Source organism: Quercus suber, unplaced genomic scaffold (genome assembly GCF_002906115.3).
Source record: "Quercus suber isolate HL8 unplaced genomic scaffold, Cork oak 2.0 scaffold_378, whole genome shotgun sequence".
Classification (NCBI taxonomy): Eukaryota; Viridiplantae; Streptophyta; class Magnoliopsida; order Fagales; family Fagaceae; genus Quercus; species Quercus suber.
Window position 1 is genome coordinate 486,112 of NW_027069830.1, and position 15,297 is coordinate 501,408.

The 15,297-nt window shown below is 32.7% G+C and overlaps 1 protein-coding gene and 1 pseudogene across 2 annotated transcripts; both read left to right on the top strand.

Moving 5' to 3' along the window:
* The first annotated feature begins 498 nt into the window (after positions 1–498).
* LOC112008403 (uncharacterized) lies at positions 499–2,864 on the top strand (annotated as a pseudogene).
* A 3,974-nt stretch (positions 2,865–6,838) lies between these two features.
* On the top strand, positions 6,839–10,895 carry LOC136062077 (protein NO VEIN-like). 2 transcript variants are annotated; one of them, XR_010623908.1, is made up of 3 exons: positions 6,839–7,791; positions 10,232–10,336; positions 10,642–10,895. XR_010623908.1 is itself a non-coding variant. In XM_065760699.1 (3 exons), the coding sequence occupies exons 1-3, from the start codon at positions 7,744–7,746 to the stop codon at positions 10,825–10,827; spliced, it is 339 nt and encodes a 112-aa protein (XP_065616771.1). In that variant the 5' UTR covers positions 6,873–7,743; the 3' UTR covers positions 10,828–10,860. The 2 variants fall into 2 exon arrangements, 1 of the variants encoding a protein (XP_065616771.1); XM_065760699.1 differs by having other exon boundaries at positions 6,873–7,791; positions 10,642–10,860.
* The last annotated feature ends 4,402 nt before the right edge of the window (positions 10,896–15,297 follow it).

Below are 15,297 nucleotides of genomic sequence, written 5' to 3' on the forward strand. Positions count from 1 at the left end.
TGAGATTTTAAACCACATGTAGGCAACTTAAATTTTGATAAAACATTAGGTAGGTAAATTTTCAAATTTCAAATTACGGATAGACAACTTAAATTTCAACCAAATAACAATTCCGTAAGTTGTAATGATCCCCTTTTTTTTAATTCTTTTTTTTTTTTTTTAACTAACTAACGTTAACCCATTGAGTTACTGATTTTAAAAGAGGTGGTGAAATTATAGCCTTAGATCTCTTTGAAATGAATCTTAGCCTTTAAATCGACACTCTCGATTTCATTTTGAAATGGAGAAAATCCGGATCCAGTCTTGTAGTAGGTGATCGAAAAAGAGTGTTGACAGTTGACAAAGAAAAGAACTTTTGAAGCAAAGATGAGCGAAGGTCCAAAGCTCTACACCAACAAACCCAAAAATGTAAGCTCAAATCATTTCTACGCTTTCCAAAAAAAAAAAAAAAAAAAACAACAATATTTTTTATGTTTCTGAGAAATAGTAAAAAGGGATTCCAAAAGCAACTTCAGTGCTTTGTTGTTTTCGGTTTCAATATTTTGGTTTTAGTATCTGACTTTTGATTGAGTGACTTTTGCTTGTGGTCTTTCACAAACAGCACGACTAAAACAATTTCAAGAGCACCAAACAAAAACCCCACGACTTTCTTCACCATCAGCAATGGACACTCATGGGTCTTCAGCTCTGCCACCTCAGCCACCACCAAAAGAGTCACTTGCTCGGCGTTACAAGTTTCTCTGGCCTCTGCTCGTGGCTGTCAATCTTGCTGTTGGAGGTCCCTTTCTTTTTCTTATTCTTTAGCTTTGTAATTCACTGTTTATCTTAATTTCCAATCTACAGTAATATATATGGGTGTTTATTTCGTATGCAAAGTGATTAAATTTATAAAAGGTGTAATGGGTTTTAAGATTTCAGCTTCAATGATTTGTTTTTTAAGCTTATCGGGTGCTTTTCATGATGTTATTCTTGATGGGTACTCTGTTGTTAGGACAGGAGTTATGGTTTTAAATATCTCGTTTTTGGAGGGGGGTGGAGGAATTCTGATTAAATGGGATTTGGAGTTCCATAGTTAGGCTTGTGTGGGATTTATGATTCTCCATAGTTGAGGAATTGTGTGATAAGATGTTGATTCTAGCCTCTGTGGATTTAGATCTTAATTGGTTTTGTCATATGTGACATCTAATTATTAATATGCACTAAAGAGTCTAGGAACGCAAATGTGTAAAGAGTGGTGATAAGTATGGGGTTAATATTCTGTTCCTATTAGATGGGAAATAAACATTTTATGTCTTGTGTACCATTTATGATTCTCCTTTGATATCCTTGGACCAAATGGCAATGTCCCCACCAACCCTCCCCTACCCAGTTAGTTGAAGTAGAGGCAAGATCACTGTTTGAATCTCATGTCTCAGCTATGTATAGTAGTTTATTTTTCTATTAATAAAACCATTATTTCTCAACTTAAAATTTTAGTTCACTACAGGTTTTGATTCACGCTCCTTATAAATGGATGCATATTCCTTCATCTTGAAAATCCTGGAGTTTGTTGTTATTGGAACTTCTTCTTGTTTTGTTAAAATGGGAGTAACAGTAGTAGCTCATGGCATTCTTCATTTTATTAGTACAGCCTTATGGTTGCCTAATCAGAGCAATGATTTTGGCTATTTATCATGGAAAACAGCCAATGATTAAGTAAAAGACTTGTTTGTCTATCATTCTAAGTATAATCATTACAAAAGGTGGGAGAAAAAGACACACACAGAATGCAATTCTTGCATAATTTTTAATGGGTCATTTAAAGTTCTACTACTTGATATGATTAAAATCATATACCAGTAATTTTTGGCTTTATCCATGTCGATGATGTACAATATGTGGTATAGACAAAGTTAGTATCAATTCCTTAGGGTGTGCATAGTATCTTACATACTGTAACAGTAAGTTGGATGGATTCATTCAACTGGTTCATTAGGAACTTATAAAGTTATAGGTGAGTAGCAACATATTCTATTTGCTCAAACTCACTTACCTACTTAACTAATTGTTGAACAAATATTAATGACTTTATAAGTAGGGGTAAGGATGCCTACCAATCACCACTCTCCAACCCCACAAAAGTGCGATCTTTGTGCAGTGGGTATGATCTTTTAATATATAGGTCCTACATCTGGTGATCATTTTTAATAACTTGTTTGTCTCAGTCAGGTTTGAGAAAGAAAAAGTGGGGCATAAAAGAAGACTTCAGGGGTGGTAAAACAGGTTTCGTCACATTGACATCGAAGTAGACTGAGCGGTCTCATAAAGGAAATATATTCTTTACTTGATGGTCCTATATAGTTTGAGAGGTATTCGTATTTGGGTTTGTGGTCAAACTTGGTCTTTCCCCCTCTGTTTTTGTGTAATTTTTCTATATAAGTTGTTAGTCTTTTATTTTTTAATCTAGAAAAGTTGTCAGTTTAAACTTCTGTTAACACTGTCTTGAAGCCTATCACAATGTTGTCTGTAGGGCTCTAAATATGCTCCTTAAGAAGTTAAGAGTTTCTGTGAACTTTTGTAGCCTACCTCTTTGTGCGGACAAAGAAGAAAGTCGAGCATATAGAAGAAGAAGTGCAACTCCAGTTTCAATCCCCGCTACAAAAACTGCTCATATTTCTAAAAAAACCTTACCCTCGCCGCTTGTCACAAAACTTGTGACATTGCGGGAACCAATTCCAGAGGATCAACAGCAAGAACTTTTCAAGTGGATGTTGGAAGAGAAAAAGAAGATCAAACCAAAAGATCCTGAAGAAAAGAAGCGCATTGATGAAGAGAAAGCCATTCTTTAACAGTTTATTCGAGCAAAACCTATCCCTAGTATCTAATTATTTAACACTTTTTCTCAAATTTAGAGATTACTATAAATGAATATTTTTTTTCTTTTTACATGAAGTTTAGTTTATCCTTATGTAAAATCTCTTCAAAGTTCTTTAAATCATTGTTGTTCAATGCAAGGAAAATGTTGATAATAGTCAGTAAAAGATAGCACAGAGTTGCAACTGGATACATCTACTCTGCTAATTGAAGAGCGGATGACTCCTCTCTCTTTTTCATGTAACAAATATTGCATCATAAGATATTTTGTTTTAGGTGAGGACTCAAGGAGATCATATTCATAGAGGGTAGGGTCACAACTTAGCCTAAATCACTCAGATTGAGATCTAAGCCATCAACCTTCAACTAAAAGATAACAACTGAAAATGATAATAACATGTATAAACTCTTTGCTTCATTGTTTTCAATGACCTTAGGATACACTTGCTGACCATTACCTTTATCAAATGGCCCAGCCAAGCCCATAATAGCTACTACTATTATGTTTCTGTTGGTGGGCTGGACTGGGATTAATGTACTATCCTCTTTCAAACCAGCTCTTGCGTGGTCCCACTCGCATCAACCAGATCTAAAAGCCTTTTGAATCCTAGCTTAAAGTAAAATACTAAAATGATGTAATATAATAGTAGAGGTTATTTTGTGGGTTCCAGTTAACTCAACTAGTAAAGTCTTTGATGGTTGTATAAGAGATCTGGGGTTCAATTCCCGCTTACACCAAAAACTGATTGGTGTCTTGGTCTGATAATAAAGAGTAATTATCAGGAGTGGACGCTATAGGTTGAAACTCTCTCTCTCTCTCAAAAAAAAAAATAGTAGAGGTTATTTTTTTGTTCACGAGATTTAAGCCATTCATTATCCAAATTCGACTATGCATTAATTAATGAATATTAATAAATTAAAAATCAAATTAAACAATTTGTAATTTAATTAGAATTTTTTAATATTGGATTGCTTTAACCCACAAGAGTCAAGAGTATTAGTTCTAAACTAACTAATTTAAACTTACATGGTTTAATTACTCAAAAAAAAAAAAAAAAAAAAAACTTCCAAGGTTTTGTTTTTTTTTTTTTTTGAGTAAACAGTAATACTTATTATAACGTACACGAAAATAATAATACTATGTTTTAAACTGGGTTTATAATAATTAATAACCAGATAAATTGTTTACTTTGCCCCTATTTCAAATTAGTTCTTCCAATAACTCAAAAAATTTTTTTTTTTTTTTTAATTTAGTTTTCAATATATCTTTTAAGAAAAGTTAAAATTAGATTTAAATTTTGCTTCTTTTTTTCCCTTTCAATATCTCTTAAAAAATTAACCTAAATATTTCTTTTTGTGTAATTGTTACTAATTTATGTATTAATATTTATGTTATAATATATGTTGACAGCAACAACGAAGTGGTTGTCTACCCTTGGGAAGATGTTGAGCATTTTCTATGAAGGTAAGTTCAAAATTTTGAGACCTGTACATAAATAGGACAGGTAGAACTAGGATTTTTTTTTTTTTTTCTCAAAAAAAAAACAGAACTAGGATTTTTTTTTTGGGCTAAATTTGATTCAGTAGTGTTAACACATACTCTCACTATATTTTTGTTTTAGCTTGAAAAGAGGAAACTATTCATGTAGTTTCTTCACTATAATATTGCCTGTAGAAAAAGGTTGAAGCCAAGGCCAGCAAATCATCCCCTCTAGGCTCTAACCCATTAGGCTTTCTGGAAAAGAGCACCCCACTGTACACACAATTTTCGTAAAAGAAGAATCACACGATCACTAAATAGTGTAACAAGTAATCAATTTGTATTTGATTTGTATATATGTGAGTACAATCCTCTGTATGAATTTTTACAATGAAAGAGTACAATAAATTCCACTTATTCGATCTCCAAGAAACGTTACGATCCAAAGGAGCTATGAAGCTTGATCTTGAATCGTGCTTTGATGTCTCCAAGTTGAATGAATAGTTGAATGGGCTTGATTTGATGTGAGGGTCATTGGCTTGATCTCGAACTAGATTCAAGGAGAATCCCCACTTTGATTTGAAGAAGTAGGAATAGGCCTTGATGAATAATGGAATTCTTGTGAACCTTTAGATATGACTCTCTATTTTGACAGAGTGTTAGTAGTATTTTTCTCTCTAAGTGTTCTCTTTCCTCATATGAGAAGTCTCTATTTATAGGCAACTCAATAGTATTTAATTTAGAATTTTCTCTCAGCGTTTATTGAGAGTTGAATTATGAACTAAATTTAGTATTTCATTTAATAAGAACTTTCCATATATGTCTTTTCTTCTGACGCTGCCATATGGCTCTCTTCATTTGATGTTGCCACATGGCTTGATTTCATTCGCTGATTGTCCACATCATCAATTGGGGATTAATTTGATCACAAATATTTTATCATGAACAATCGGACAGTTGTGAATATATCATAAAATTTTGATGTCTACAAGCACCCCACTGTAATGTTCACATCAATCTTTTTTATTTATTTATTTTTTGTATGTGTTAAGCATGTTTTAATAAAGGTAAAAATACAAATAGTGAACTTAAGGAAAAAGTTCATCATATTGGGTGCTTTTGAAGCTGAGGGTGTAAATCGATAATTTTAGAACTATTAGATGACTAAAATTCTTTTCTTTTAAATTCAATTACTATCTGTTTTATACAAGGATAATTATTCTCTTACATTTGTGCACATTACCCTTACACATCACACATTTCATGCTTTTTAAAATGTGAACATCAATAAAACAATGTGTGCATCACATGAATGTTGTGCGTAGACATAGTGGGCCATGGTGCCTTTTAACTTTTCAAAACTCCTCCCTCTCTCTTGTATTTTTTGTAAAAAAAGGATATATATATATATATATATTAATTTTGGACATAAATTTAAATAATGCTCCTCTAGACTTTTACTATAAGCATGTAATTGAAGTGTATTATACATAATTTAATTATGTTTTTTTTTATTAAATGGACCTGTAAATTTTTAGATATGTCAAGACTTACTTTTAAAAAAATATAAATACTTACTTGATGTAAATATTTTTGTTTACATGAGAAATTTTTATATGTTAAATAAAAATTAAAAATATTCTTCACGTATAAAAAATAAATAAAAATGTAATATATATAGCTTGGCTCCCTAAATTTTTTTATCTGTACATAATGTACAATAAAACAATATTTTTTGCTTGTGATAAAAATAAAAAACATAATTTTCTACTCAAAAGCACTCAATATGATGAATGTGATTTTTTTTTTTTTTTTGATGAAAAGATGACAACTTTATTAAGAAGAAAATAATTCAGTGCATTTTGACCAAAACTAACTCGATAAAAGCTACCATATAAATTCAGTACAATTTTTTTGATGAATGTGATTAGATCTAATATTTAGTTATAAGATTGGTTATAATCTAAAGCTACAATCTTAATATTTTTTTATTAAAAGTGAATTTTGATAAATTCACTATTAGATTACATCTTCTTCTTATGTCTTCTATATTTGCAAAATTTCTAAAAGTTAAAGATCGATAACTATATCATCAATAAATTTTTTTAAATTGCAAGTTTTTGTAGTTTAAAATTATGCATAAAATATAAACTTGTAGATCATATAGTAAATAATATTTGATTGACATAAAATTTGACATGTGTATTGTAAAGAAAATGTAATTTAACGGTTAGAATTTTAAAATATATAGTAAGGTTTATTTTATTGATTTGTAACTAATCTTTGTCATATTTTATACTTGTAATGTACAATAAACCAATATATTCTACTCAATGAATATGATTTGAATTTGATCCAATCTAATTCAGGTTGAAGTTGAACATTGTCATCATTATTCAAGGGCGTAGGTTCAAGTTTTCGTAATTGAGTTTCAGATACATATTTATTTATAAAATATATATTTTGTTAATATTAAAAAAAGTACCTTTCCTTAAACCGAAGTTTACAATTGTCGACATTGCCGTCTCCATTCGCTCAAAATTTTAGTGATTGAATTCAAAATTGAAATTGAAAAACCTATGATGCGCGGAATTTGGGCCGTTGGATACTATAAATTCACCGACGTTTACGATTGTTCTTCGTCACCTCACTTGCCGCCTCCATCCTTTTTATAAAACTCTTTTACATTCCAAACATCCCGTCACCAAAAAAAACTCCTCACTCTCCTTCTTTCCTTTCCTTTCACTATTATGTACGGATACCCTTCTGGTTTCCGCCCCCCCGCTGCTGCCGGCGTCGGCGGCTGGGGTTCTCAGCCGCTGCAGCAACAACAACAACAGCCGCCTCAACAACAGCAGCAGCCTCTTCCTTCTCCTCCTGCTCCAGTAGCTCTTTTAGATAATCCCAGTTTTGCCCTCCAAAACCCAAACTATTTCCTCCAAAACCCCCAAGCTGCCTTTGTTTTCCTTCAACAACATCAACAACAACAAGAACAACTTCTACAACTACAACAACAACAACTACAGCAGCAACAACAACAACAGCAACAGCAATTCCTCCTCCAAAACCAAAACCCTAACACCTTCCCAATCCAAAACCCTCCTCCTTCGAATAACCCTAACCTCCATATCCCCCATCCCCAGAATCTGACTCAGAATCAGAATCAGCAGTTTTCCAATTCGAAACAAACCCACCCAATCGAAAAGGTCGACCGCCAAAACGTCTCCCCTCCCCAGAATCCGAAGTTGCCCAATTCAAAGCAAACTCACTCAGTCGACAAGGTCGACCGCGCCGTCACGAAGGCGAGGCGCAATATAATCGCGGCCGGAGAGAACCTGACGGCGTGGCAAGTGTCTCAAGATGCGCTGCTCAACCTCAAGCTTGATTCCTGATCCTCTCTCAACTTTCCAATGCAGAAAGTCCCCAGTCTTCACAGCCTTATGCTCCTCGAAGGGAAGGTACTGTTATTATACTATTATTATTAGTCTTTTACTTCAATTTTATGCATTGTTAAAAACAAAATTGATCCATTGCTTTGCCATGAAATCTTATATCTTATATTGCATGCCTTGAGACATTATTGTGAAATTTAACCGATTTTTTTTTTTTTCAACCTTGGTCGATTTTTTGTGGTAATAGAAGTCTGTAAAATTTTTGGATTTTTGTGATCTTTTGATGTTGCAGAAGTTTAGGAGGATATATGAAATTTAGGAACTCTAAGTGAAATTCATAGTCTTCTATGTTCATCAAGTTATTGATGGATAATTTCCCAGTTATCTCTTGATGCCCAGAACTTATCTTATAAAACAGCTGCCTACAAACTTCAGCAATGGGTAGTTGCTGGTTGGTTATTAAGTAGAGAAAGGAAACAATGAGGATATATGAAAACTAGGAACTATTATGTGAAATACTTAGCCTTCTATGTTCTGCAGCACTAACTAGTTCAAAGGAGTCAATGTAACAAATGATCAAGCCATTGAGGGATAATTTCCAAGTGATCTTTTATTTCCTGGAACTTTGCTTATGAAACAGTTGCTTACTAACTCCAACAACAGGTGGTTGGTTGTTAAAAGGAAAGAAAGGAAAAGGTGTGGGTATATGATACCAGGAACTATTAAGTATTCTGCAGTACTTACTAGTTCAAAGGAATCAAAGTAAAAAATTTTCAAGCCATTGTGGAATAATTTCCAAAATATCTCTTGATTCCCAGAACTTTACTTATGAAACAGTTGCTTACAAACTTCAACAGTTTTTTAAGGCCACTCTTTTAGTGTTCTGCTGTCTTCTTGATGTTTTGCATAACATTATGTTTGATTCACTGCAAGAGAAAATAAAATAAGTTATTTATTTATTTATTTTTAAAATTAAAAAAAAAATCCCTTTTTTTTTTAGAAGTAAGAAAGATGTATATTTGGGTGACTCCTTAAGACTATGAATAAAATTTTCTTTACTTATCAAAAAAAGAAAGAAAGATGTATATTCAAAAAGCTACCTCATGCAAAAAGGGCATAGGACAGGCCAAAGATTACAGAAAGGAAAACGAACAAACAAAGAAAAAGCTAATTACAAAGGAGAGAACTAAGGAACAAAGGAAGAGAATCACTAGAGGTGAGTCCAAAAGCCCTAGACCAGTCAAAAAGGGAACCACCAAAAGAAGCAAGTAGGTCATTGGAGCTTTCCATCTTTTGTTTCATAAAAAAAATCCCTTTTCAAAAGTTTTGTTTGTTGATGGGGAGAGAAGAAATAAATTGTGAGGAACACATCATCATTCTCTTCTAGTGCCTCCCCAAAAACTATGCAAGATATGGATAGACGATTATAGTCTGATGTAGTATAGTCCTTTGGTTTTGGGATTGGGGTTTAGACTCAATATTTTAGATTCTGAGGTTTATGAAGTTGTGGAATTGAAAAATGACAAGAAAACAAAGAAACAGAGGTGCTGTTCAGGGGCTGTAAACATGCTAGAATGATAGATTGAATTTTTGGGGTTGTCAATGCTCATTGATGATAAGTTGTGCTGACAGTTTTGGCTTGAAAGTGTCTGGTTTTGGTTCAGAAAATCAATGGAGAAATTCAAGAATAATGAGATAATTAGGCAGTCTTACCAGTTCTTCTAGACTCACTTAGAAGAATATATATATATATATATATATTGTGGAAATTCAATAGTTGGGGGAGGGGGGATTTGAACCTTAGACATCTTCGTTGGAAACACCAAAAAGCGCTAGTTGAGCCACAAGGCTCTTAGCAACTCACCTAGAAGAATTTTAGTGGAGTCTCGTGGTTAAAGGAAATCATAATATGCTGAATTTTATTAATCAAAGTTCTCTCTCTAATTGTTTACAGGGCCAAACATAACTTAAAAAACATTAAAACTGCTACTAAGACAAGGAAATGACTAAACAAGACTCAAAATATAACTAGAAAAAGTCAATTTAACAACAATAAGATGAAACTAGACTAATAAAGTCATAACGAAGTAACTTCTAACAAAATTGTAAAATTACTAAATTACCTTATAATTAAAATTTTCTGACATGTTGGATCTGTCAGTGTCTATCATGTTGGCTTTATAAATATTCAAGATTGCCTTCTGCATCATAGTTGTAAAGAAGAAAGATACCAAACTTCATTTTCTCTCTTTCCCTCTCCCTCCCTCCCTTTTCTGTTTGACCATAGAAATATATGTGTTTGTGTTTGCGTTTCCTGGTAGTATGTGGAGGAAAAGGAGTGCAATAGATTGAAAAACTTTCGCTTTGATTTTCAATTATGCCTTCAGTTCTATTTCTTGTGACAATGCTATGTTTCTAGTCAGGGGCTGGTCTAGTTGGTTCTTGTTTATTGTGCTTACAAAAATGGGATGCAATTCTCAGCTGATATCTCCTAATACTCTTGTAGGTTTTCGAGAGGATGCTTCAGTTTTATAACGTAAAAGCTCGATGGAGGAAGAAAATCAAATTGATGTTTTCATCATTTCCATTTGTTGGATTACTAAATGTTGCTGTAAGTTGGTTGTGTTGAATTTTAGTATTAAAATTTATTACATGTAATAACTGAATAATAGAATCTTATCATGAAATATTTTAACTAACTCCTATTTTTTTGTTATATAAAGTAATCTTATAAGTTCCTTCAGATGGTATAAGTGCTACTTAATGTATCTTCTGTCTGTTCGAGTGTCCTCATTTTTTAATTGTTGTCTATGTTTTATATTTGCATATACATAGTGACTCACCTCTGCAATCCTTGTTGTGATGCTTCTATATGAGATCACACAGTCTGATTAAGTTGCTTTTTATATATTGCAGGCATCATCTATCAAATCTGGAATGTGGGACAGCATATACGATACCTTCCTAGCAATTAGTCAACAGGAATTAACTAACTCACTTATGCAAAATCAATCTGACTATGAGTTCATAGATGTTGAACCAAGTGTTAAGGATGCACCAGTCATCGCTGAGCATAGTGTTGAGCTTACACACAGTGAGTAGTGTTTACTTCTTAAAATAGGCATTGCTGATAATAGTTCAATTATGGTTTGCCTATTCCCTTACTTTTCTTATCTTGTGTTATCTGTCTTTTTTCTTTTGGGTTGGGTTTTTTTTGGGGGGGGGGGGGGGGGGGGTTGGGGTAAGGGGAGGGTTTGTATGCTGAATATTCTAACAGGTAAGAAGCAATTAAATTATTCCATTTTCATTTACTGATGTATTCAAAGTCACTTCAAAAAGTAGGTTCAAACTTTGGTAAGATGCGTGCTCCAGAATTGTGTTCTACATAGAAGTTTCTATCAATGAACTACTACCAGTGATTGAAACAAAAGAGGGGATTTATATGATGGTCACTTTATAGGCTGCTCATTAAAATGAATGTCACCAGTATGTAGATCACTCATAAAAACGAACTTCACCAGATAAGCATAGGCGACCAATTTTACTCAAATTATTGGGTGTTCACTATTAGGGTATTTCTTATAATACACATGCACAGCTCTTTTTAGTCATCTAATCAAGTTGATATAGAAAAAAGAATTGTGATAAATTGAAGCAAATAATAAATTTTCATCAAAATTTATTTTCATCATCTTATTCTCTTTCATGTTCAATAATTATCTCATTATCAATCCTAGCAGTTACATTTCTTTCAAAATTTTGGTTAAATAAAATTTTTCTTGGGCTTTTTCTTTTTGTTTGTAAAAACTTAATATATTGTTAGAGGGACTAAAGTTTAAAGAGAAAGTTTGATTACAAACTTAGTTATAACTTAGGACTACAACTCTAACTAAACAAATTAACATGTATACATATTTTGAAAATCTAACCATTAAATTTCATGATTTTTACGTTCCTAAAACACAAGTCAAATTTCTTGCCAATCAAAAGTTATTTACTATTCATTCTATAAATTTATTTTTTTATGTATAATTTTAGATTACAAAACTTCAAAATTTATACATTTGATTAATGATATAGTTATTGATTTTTGATTTTCTTGAAATTTTACAAGAGGATATAAGAAAAAAAGTGTAATCCAATAGTGGATTTGTCAAAACTCACGTCTAATAAAAATATATTGAGTAAAGTTGTAATCTTAGTCTACAAGACTATAATCAAGTTTACTGTCAAACTATGCCCAAAGTTTATCATGTTGGGCCTAAAAAAATTTAAGGTGGTCACAAATTTTTTTTAAGGATAAAAAAGTTATAAAATTTATATATAATAATTTTTTTTTTCCAAGTCAGGATGGTCCTGTTACCACCTTAGATACAATGTGGAGCCACCCCTGGTTCTTAGTTTAATGGACCATTATATTAATCGCCTTAACATAATCATTAATTATTTTATATATAGGATATGCATCATCTCTCTCATAATATGTAAATTCCACAACTATTAGGACCTACATATTGTGAGAAAAATTATACACATGTTGATGAATAGAATACCTTCTTGTTGGTATATTTTAAATTAAATATGTTGAAATTCAAAATAACTGAAGATGAATAAAGAGATGAGTTATAATTTGTTAAAGAAAGAGTTACTTGTATGTAAGTTAGATTAAATAAATTAAGAGAAGTTTTCTAAATTAATAAATAACATGTAGGTTATGTGAAGCGTTGGAAGACTATATATACGGCTATACTATGGACTAATTTCATATCAAGAGTGAATGAAGAGAAATAGTTAAAAGTAAAGAGTATTGTGTGAGAAAGTAAATTCAATAATATTCCTAAATACTTGAGAGATTTCGGGCCAAAGAAAGGTGTTCTTCTGGTGGAGCTTTGGGCTTGAACACTTTGTGCAGAAGCTGTTCTAGCCATACAACATTTGTTGGGCTGTTGTATCCTGGGGGAGACAAGTTAGAGAAGATCTGCACTGGTTACAAAGATTAGCCAACCAAGGGCTTGAATCTCCTTAAAGAGAGCAAGTGTTGCGCCTCAGTCCAAATAGTGTTGTGTAATTTNAAGCAATGAAGAAATCATTTGCTTGGTTGCTATTTCTTTCTCCCCTACGCAGCCATTCAGAGCTTGTGATACTAAAACATACAACTGATGCTGAAGCATGCAAACCTCCAAAGGGGACTTTTCACATATGTCACCTGTTAAGAACTTGTGTATTTCATCAGGTAGGAGGGAGGCATGTTTTTCTAGGAACATTAAAAACTCCCCAAAACCAAGTGACTTAAATGTCTTGACGCAAAATTGCTCCGCTAGCCAAAACTCACAATTATAGAGCTCCCTTAAGATGTTAATTCTCTTTTCTAGAACTGATTTACAGACTATGGATTCCATTGTCAAGCTCAAAATACATTGCACTTTCCTGATAATGTCTTCAACAGATACACCTGTGAGATGAATTGGTAATTACACATCACAATTAAAGTAAAGAAATTTATAGGGAAAAATTATTAGGAATGATGGGATAATAAGTGGGAAACTCAAAAAAGTGTCACAACATATTGACACCTTCCCCATTCACTTTTTTCTTATATAAGTTTGACTCCAACAGGGGAGGAAAGTGTGATTCAAACTAGTGATCACCACTTCATAAGGTGAGGTCCCCAATGATTGTGCTACCCCTTCGGTTCCCTAATTCACTTATCAAGTAAATCACACCAAATTATGACCAGCTAAACAAATGAAAATAGACCTTTCCATTACAAATATCAAAGTCCACTTATCCAAAAACAAATATCAAAGTCCCACATAATCTCCCTAGAATTTCAAGGCATGCACATTACAATCATGGCATTATGACAAGAGTCCAGTGAGCAAAATTTTACAAAAATTCAGCAAGATTTAGAATTCAAGATGATGTCAAAATGCATAACCCAGTCTAGGTTGAAAGGAGGGATGTTTAATTTTCAACCAATTTACACTCCAGTGTAAATAAAAAAATTATGAAATCAGGGGGGGGGGGGGGGGGGGGGGGGGGGGGGGGGGGGTGAGTTTGTGGGTTCATGACCCATCACATGTGAAAGTACCAATACAAAAAATTGGCGTCACAAATCAACCATCTAATATCCATCCCAAATAAACTACATTCAATATTATTTAGTTGAGACAATATCTCCTTCATCGACATCACCATTCATGAAAAGAGCAGTCCCATTTTTTTATATATGAAAAGTGATGTTCTTAAAGAAAGAAGTAAAATTCAAATAGGGATTGTCCTGGAGCTACTCCCAAAAGAATTAAAATCTTAAAACCAAAAGATCTAAAATATCAAAGAAAGATGTAGCTTGTACGTAGTCTAAAATAGTCACCCAATCATAAAAAGATAAAAAAAAGAGTACCTAAGTGTTTCTTAACGCCATCAAATGTCCTACTATTCCTCTCTCTCCTTATTGTTCACATTACACATAGGGGAACAACATTCCTATTTTTTGTACTCTTTTGATTACAAAACCTCCCGTGCTAACATTCAAGCAACTGGATCACCTTCTCTGGCATTTTCCATAAGATACCAATAGTAAGAACACAAAAAGTCAATATTTTTACCATCGAATAAGCAGTTAAGACTTAAAAAATGATCAATTGCTTATTTACTGTTGTTTTGTATGCAATACCAATCAACAAATAATAGATTTCTATTATGAATATTGTCTTAAAATCTTTCCTTCTAAGGCACCTAGTTACATCAAATACTATTCCAAGGAAATTTCACAAAAATCAACCCTTGTAATGTCACATAAGAATAGATGGACCACTAATTTTCAGAACCCAATAAATTTGTATGCATCCATGACTGCTATGAGCTAACATTTGCTCAAATGACCTTTTGATGTTGGACAAATTGGGGGAATTTGTCTACATGTAGTTGTGGTGGGTTAAGGTTTAGTAGGATTTGTGGAAATAGGATCTAGAGTTGTTAAAGAAAGGTTTATGGTGTTGTGTTTGGATTTAAATGTGGTTTGATGAGTTATCTGGTGACTATTTGACAGAAGAAAGTATGTGGACTCCTAATTTGACTAGTAAACTTAACCTAATAAAATACTAACTTGGACCCAAAGAAAATAAAACCTAATCTACTTAGGATCTCCTAGAAAATTCTAGACCTAACCAAATTACAAAAATACCCTTAAGTCGTAGGATTGTAGAAATTGTAGATTTGCCCCTAAACATAAAATGGACAAGGTTTTCCTCCAAACCAATTTGAAATGTGAATGGTTTCTTTCATTGCCACGTAGTGGGTTGAAGGAAGTTTCCTATGGTTTGGAGGTCAACCTTTTCCATATAAAATTTCCCATAACTAATAAAATAAACACCCCTGCCCAAAAAAAAAAAAAAACTGTTTTTACCTGAAAAGACTTGTATTCACATGTGGACCTAATAATATTATTCTTCAATAGTGAATGGAATTTTATTGGGACTGCACTTCTATTTTAATGAAAATTTTATTTACCTATCAAAAATAAAATTCTTGAACAGAGGGATTTCCAAAATATAAGAAAATCCATCTTCC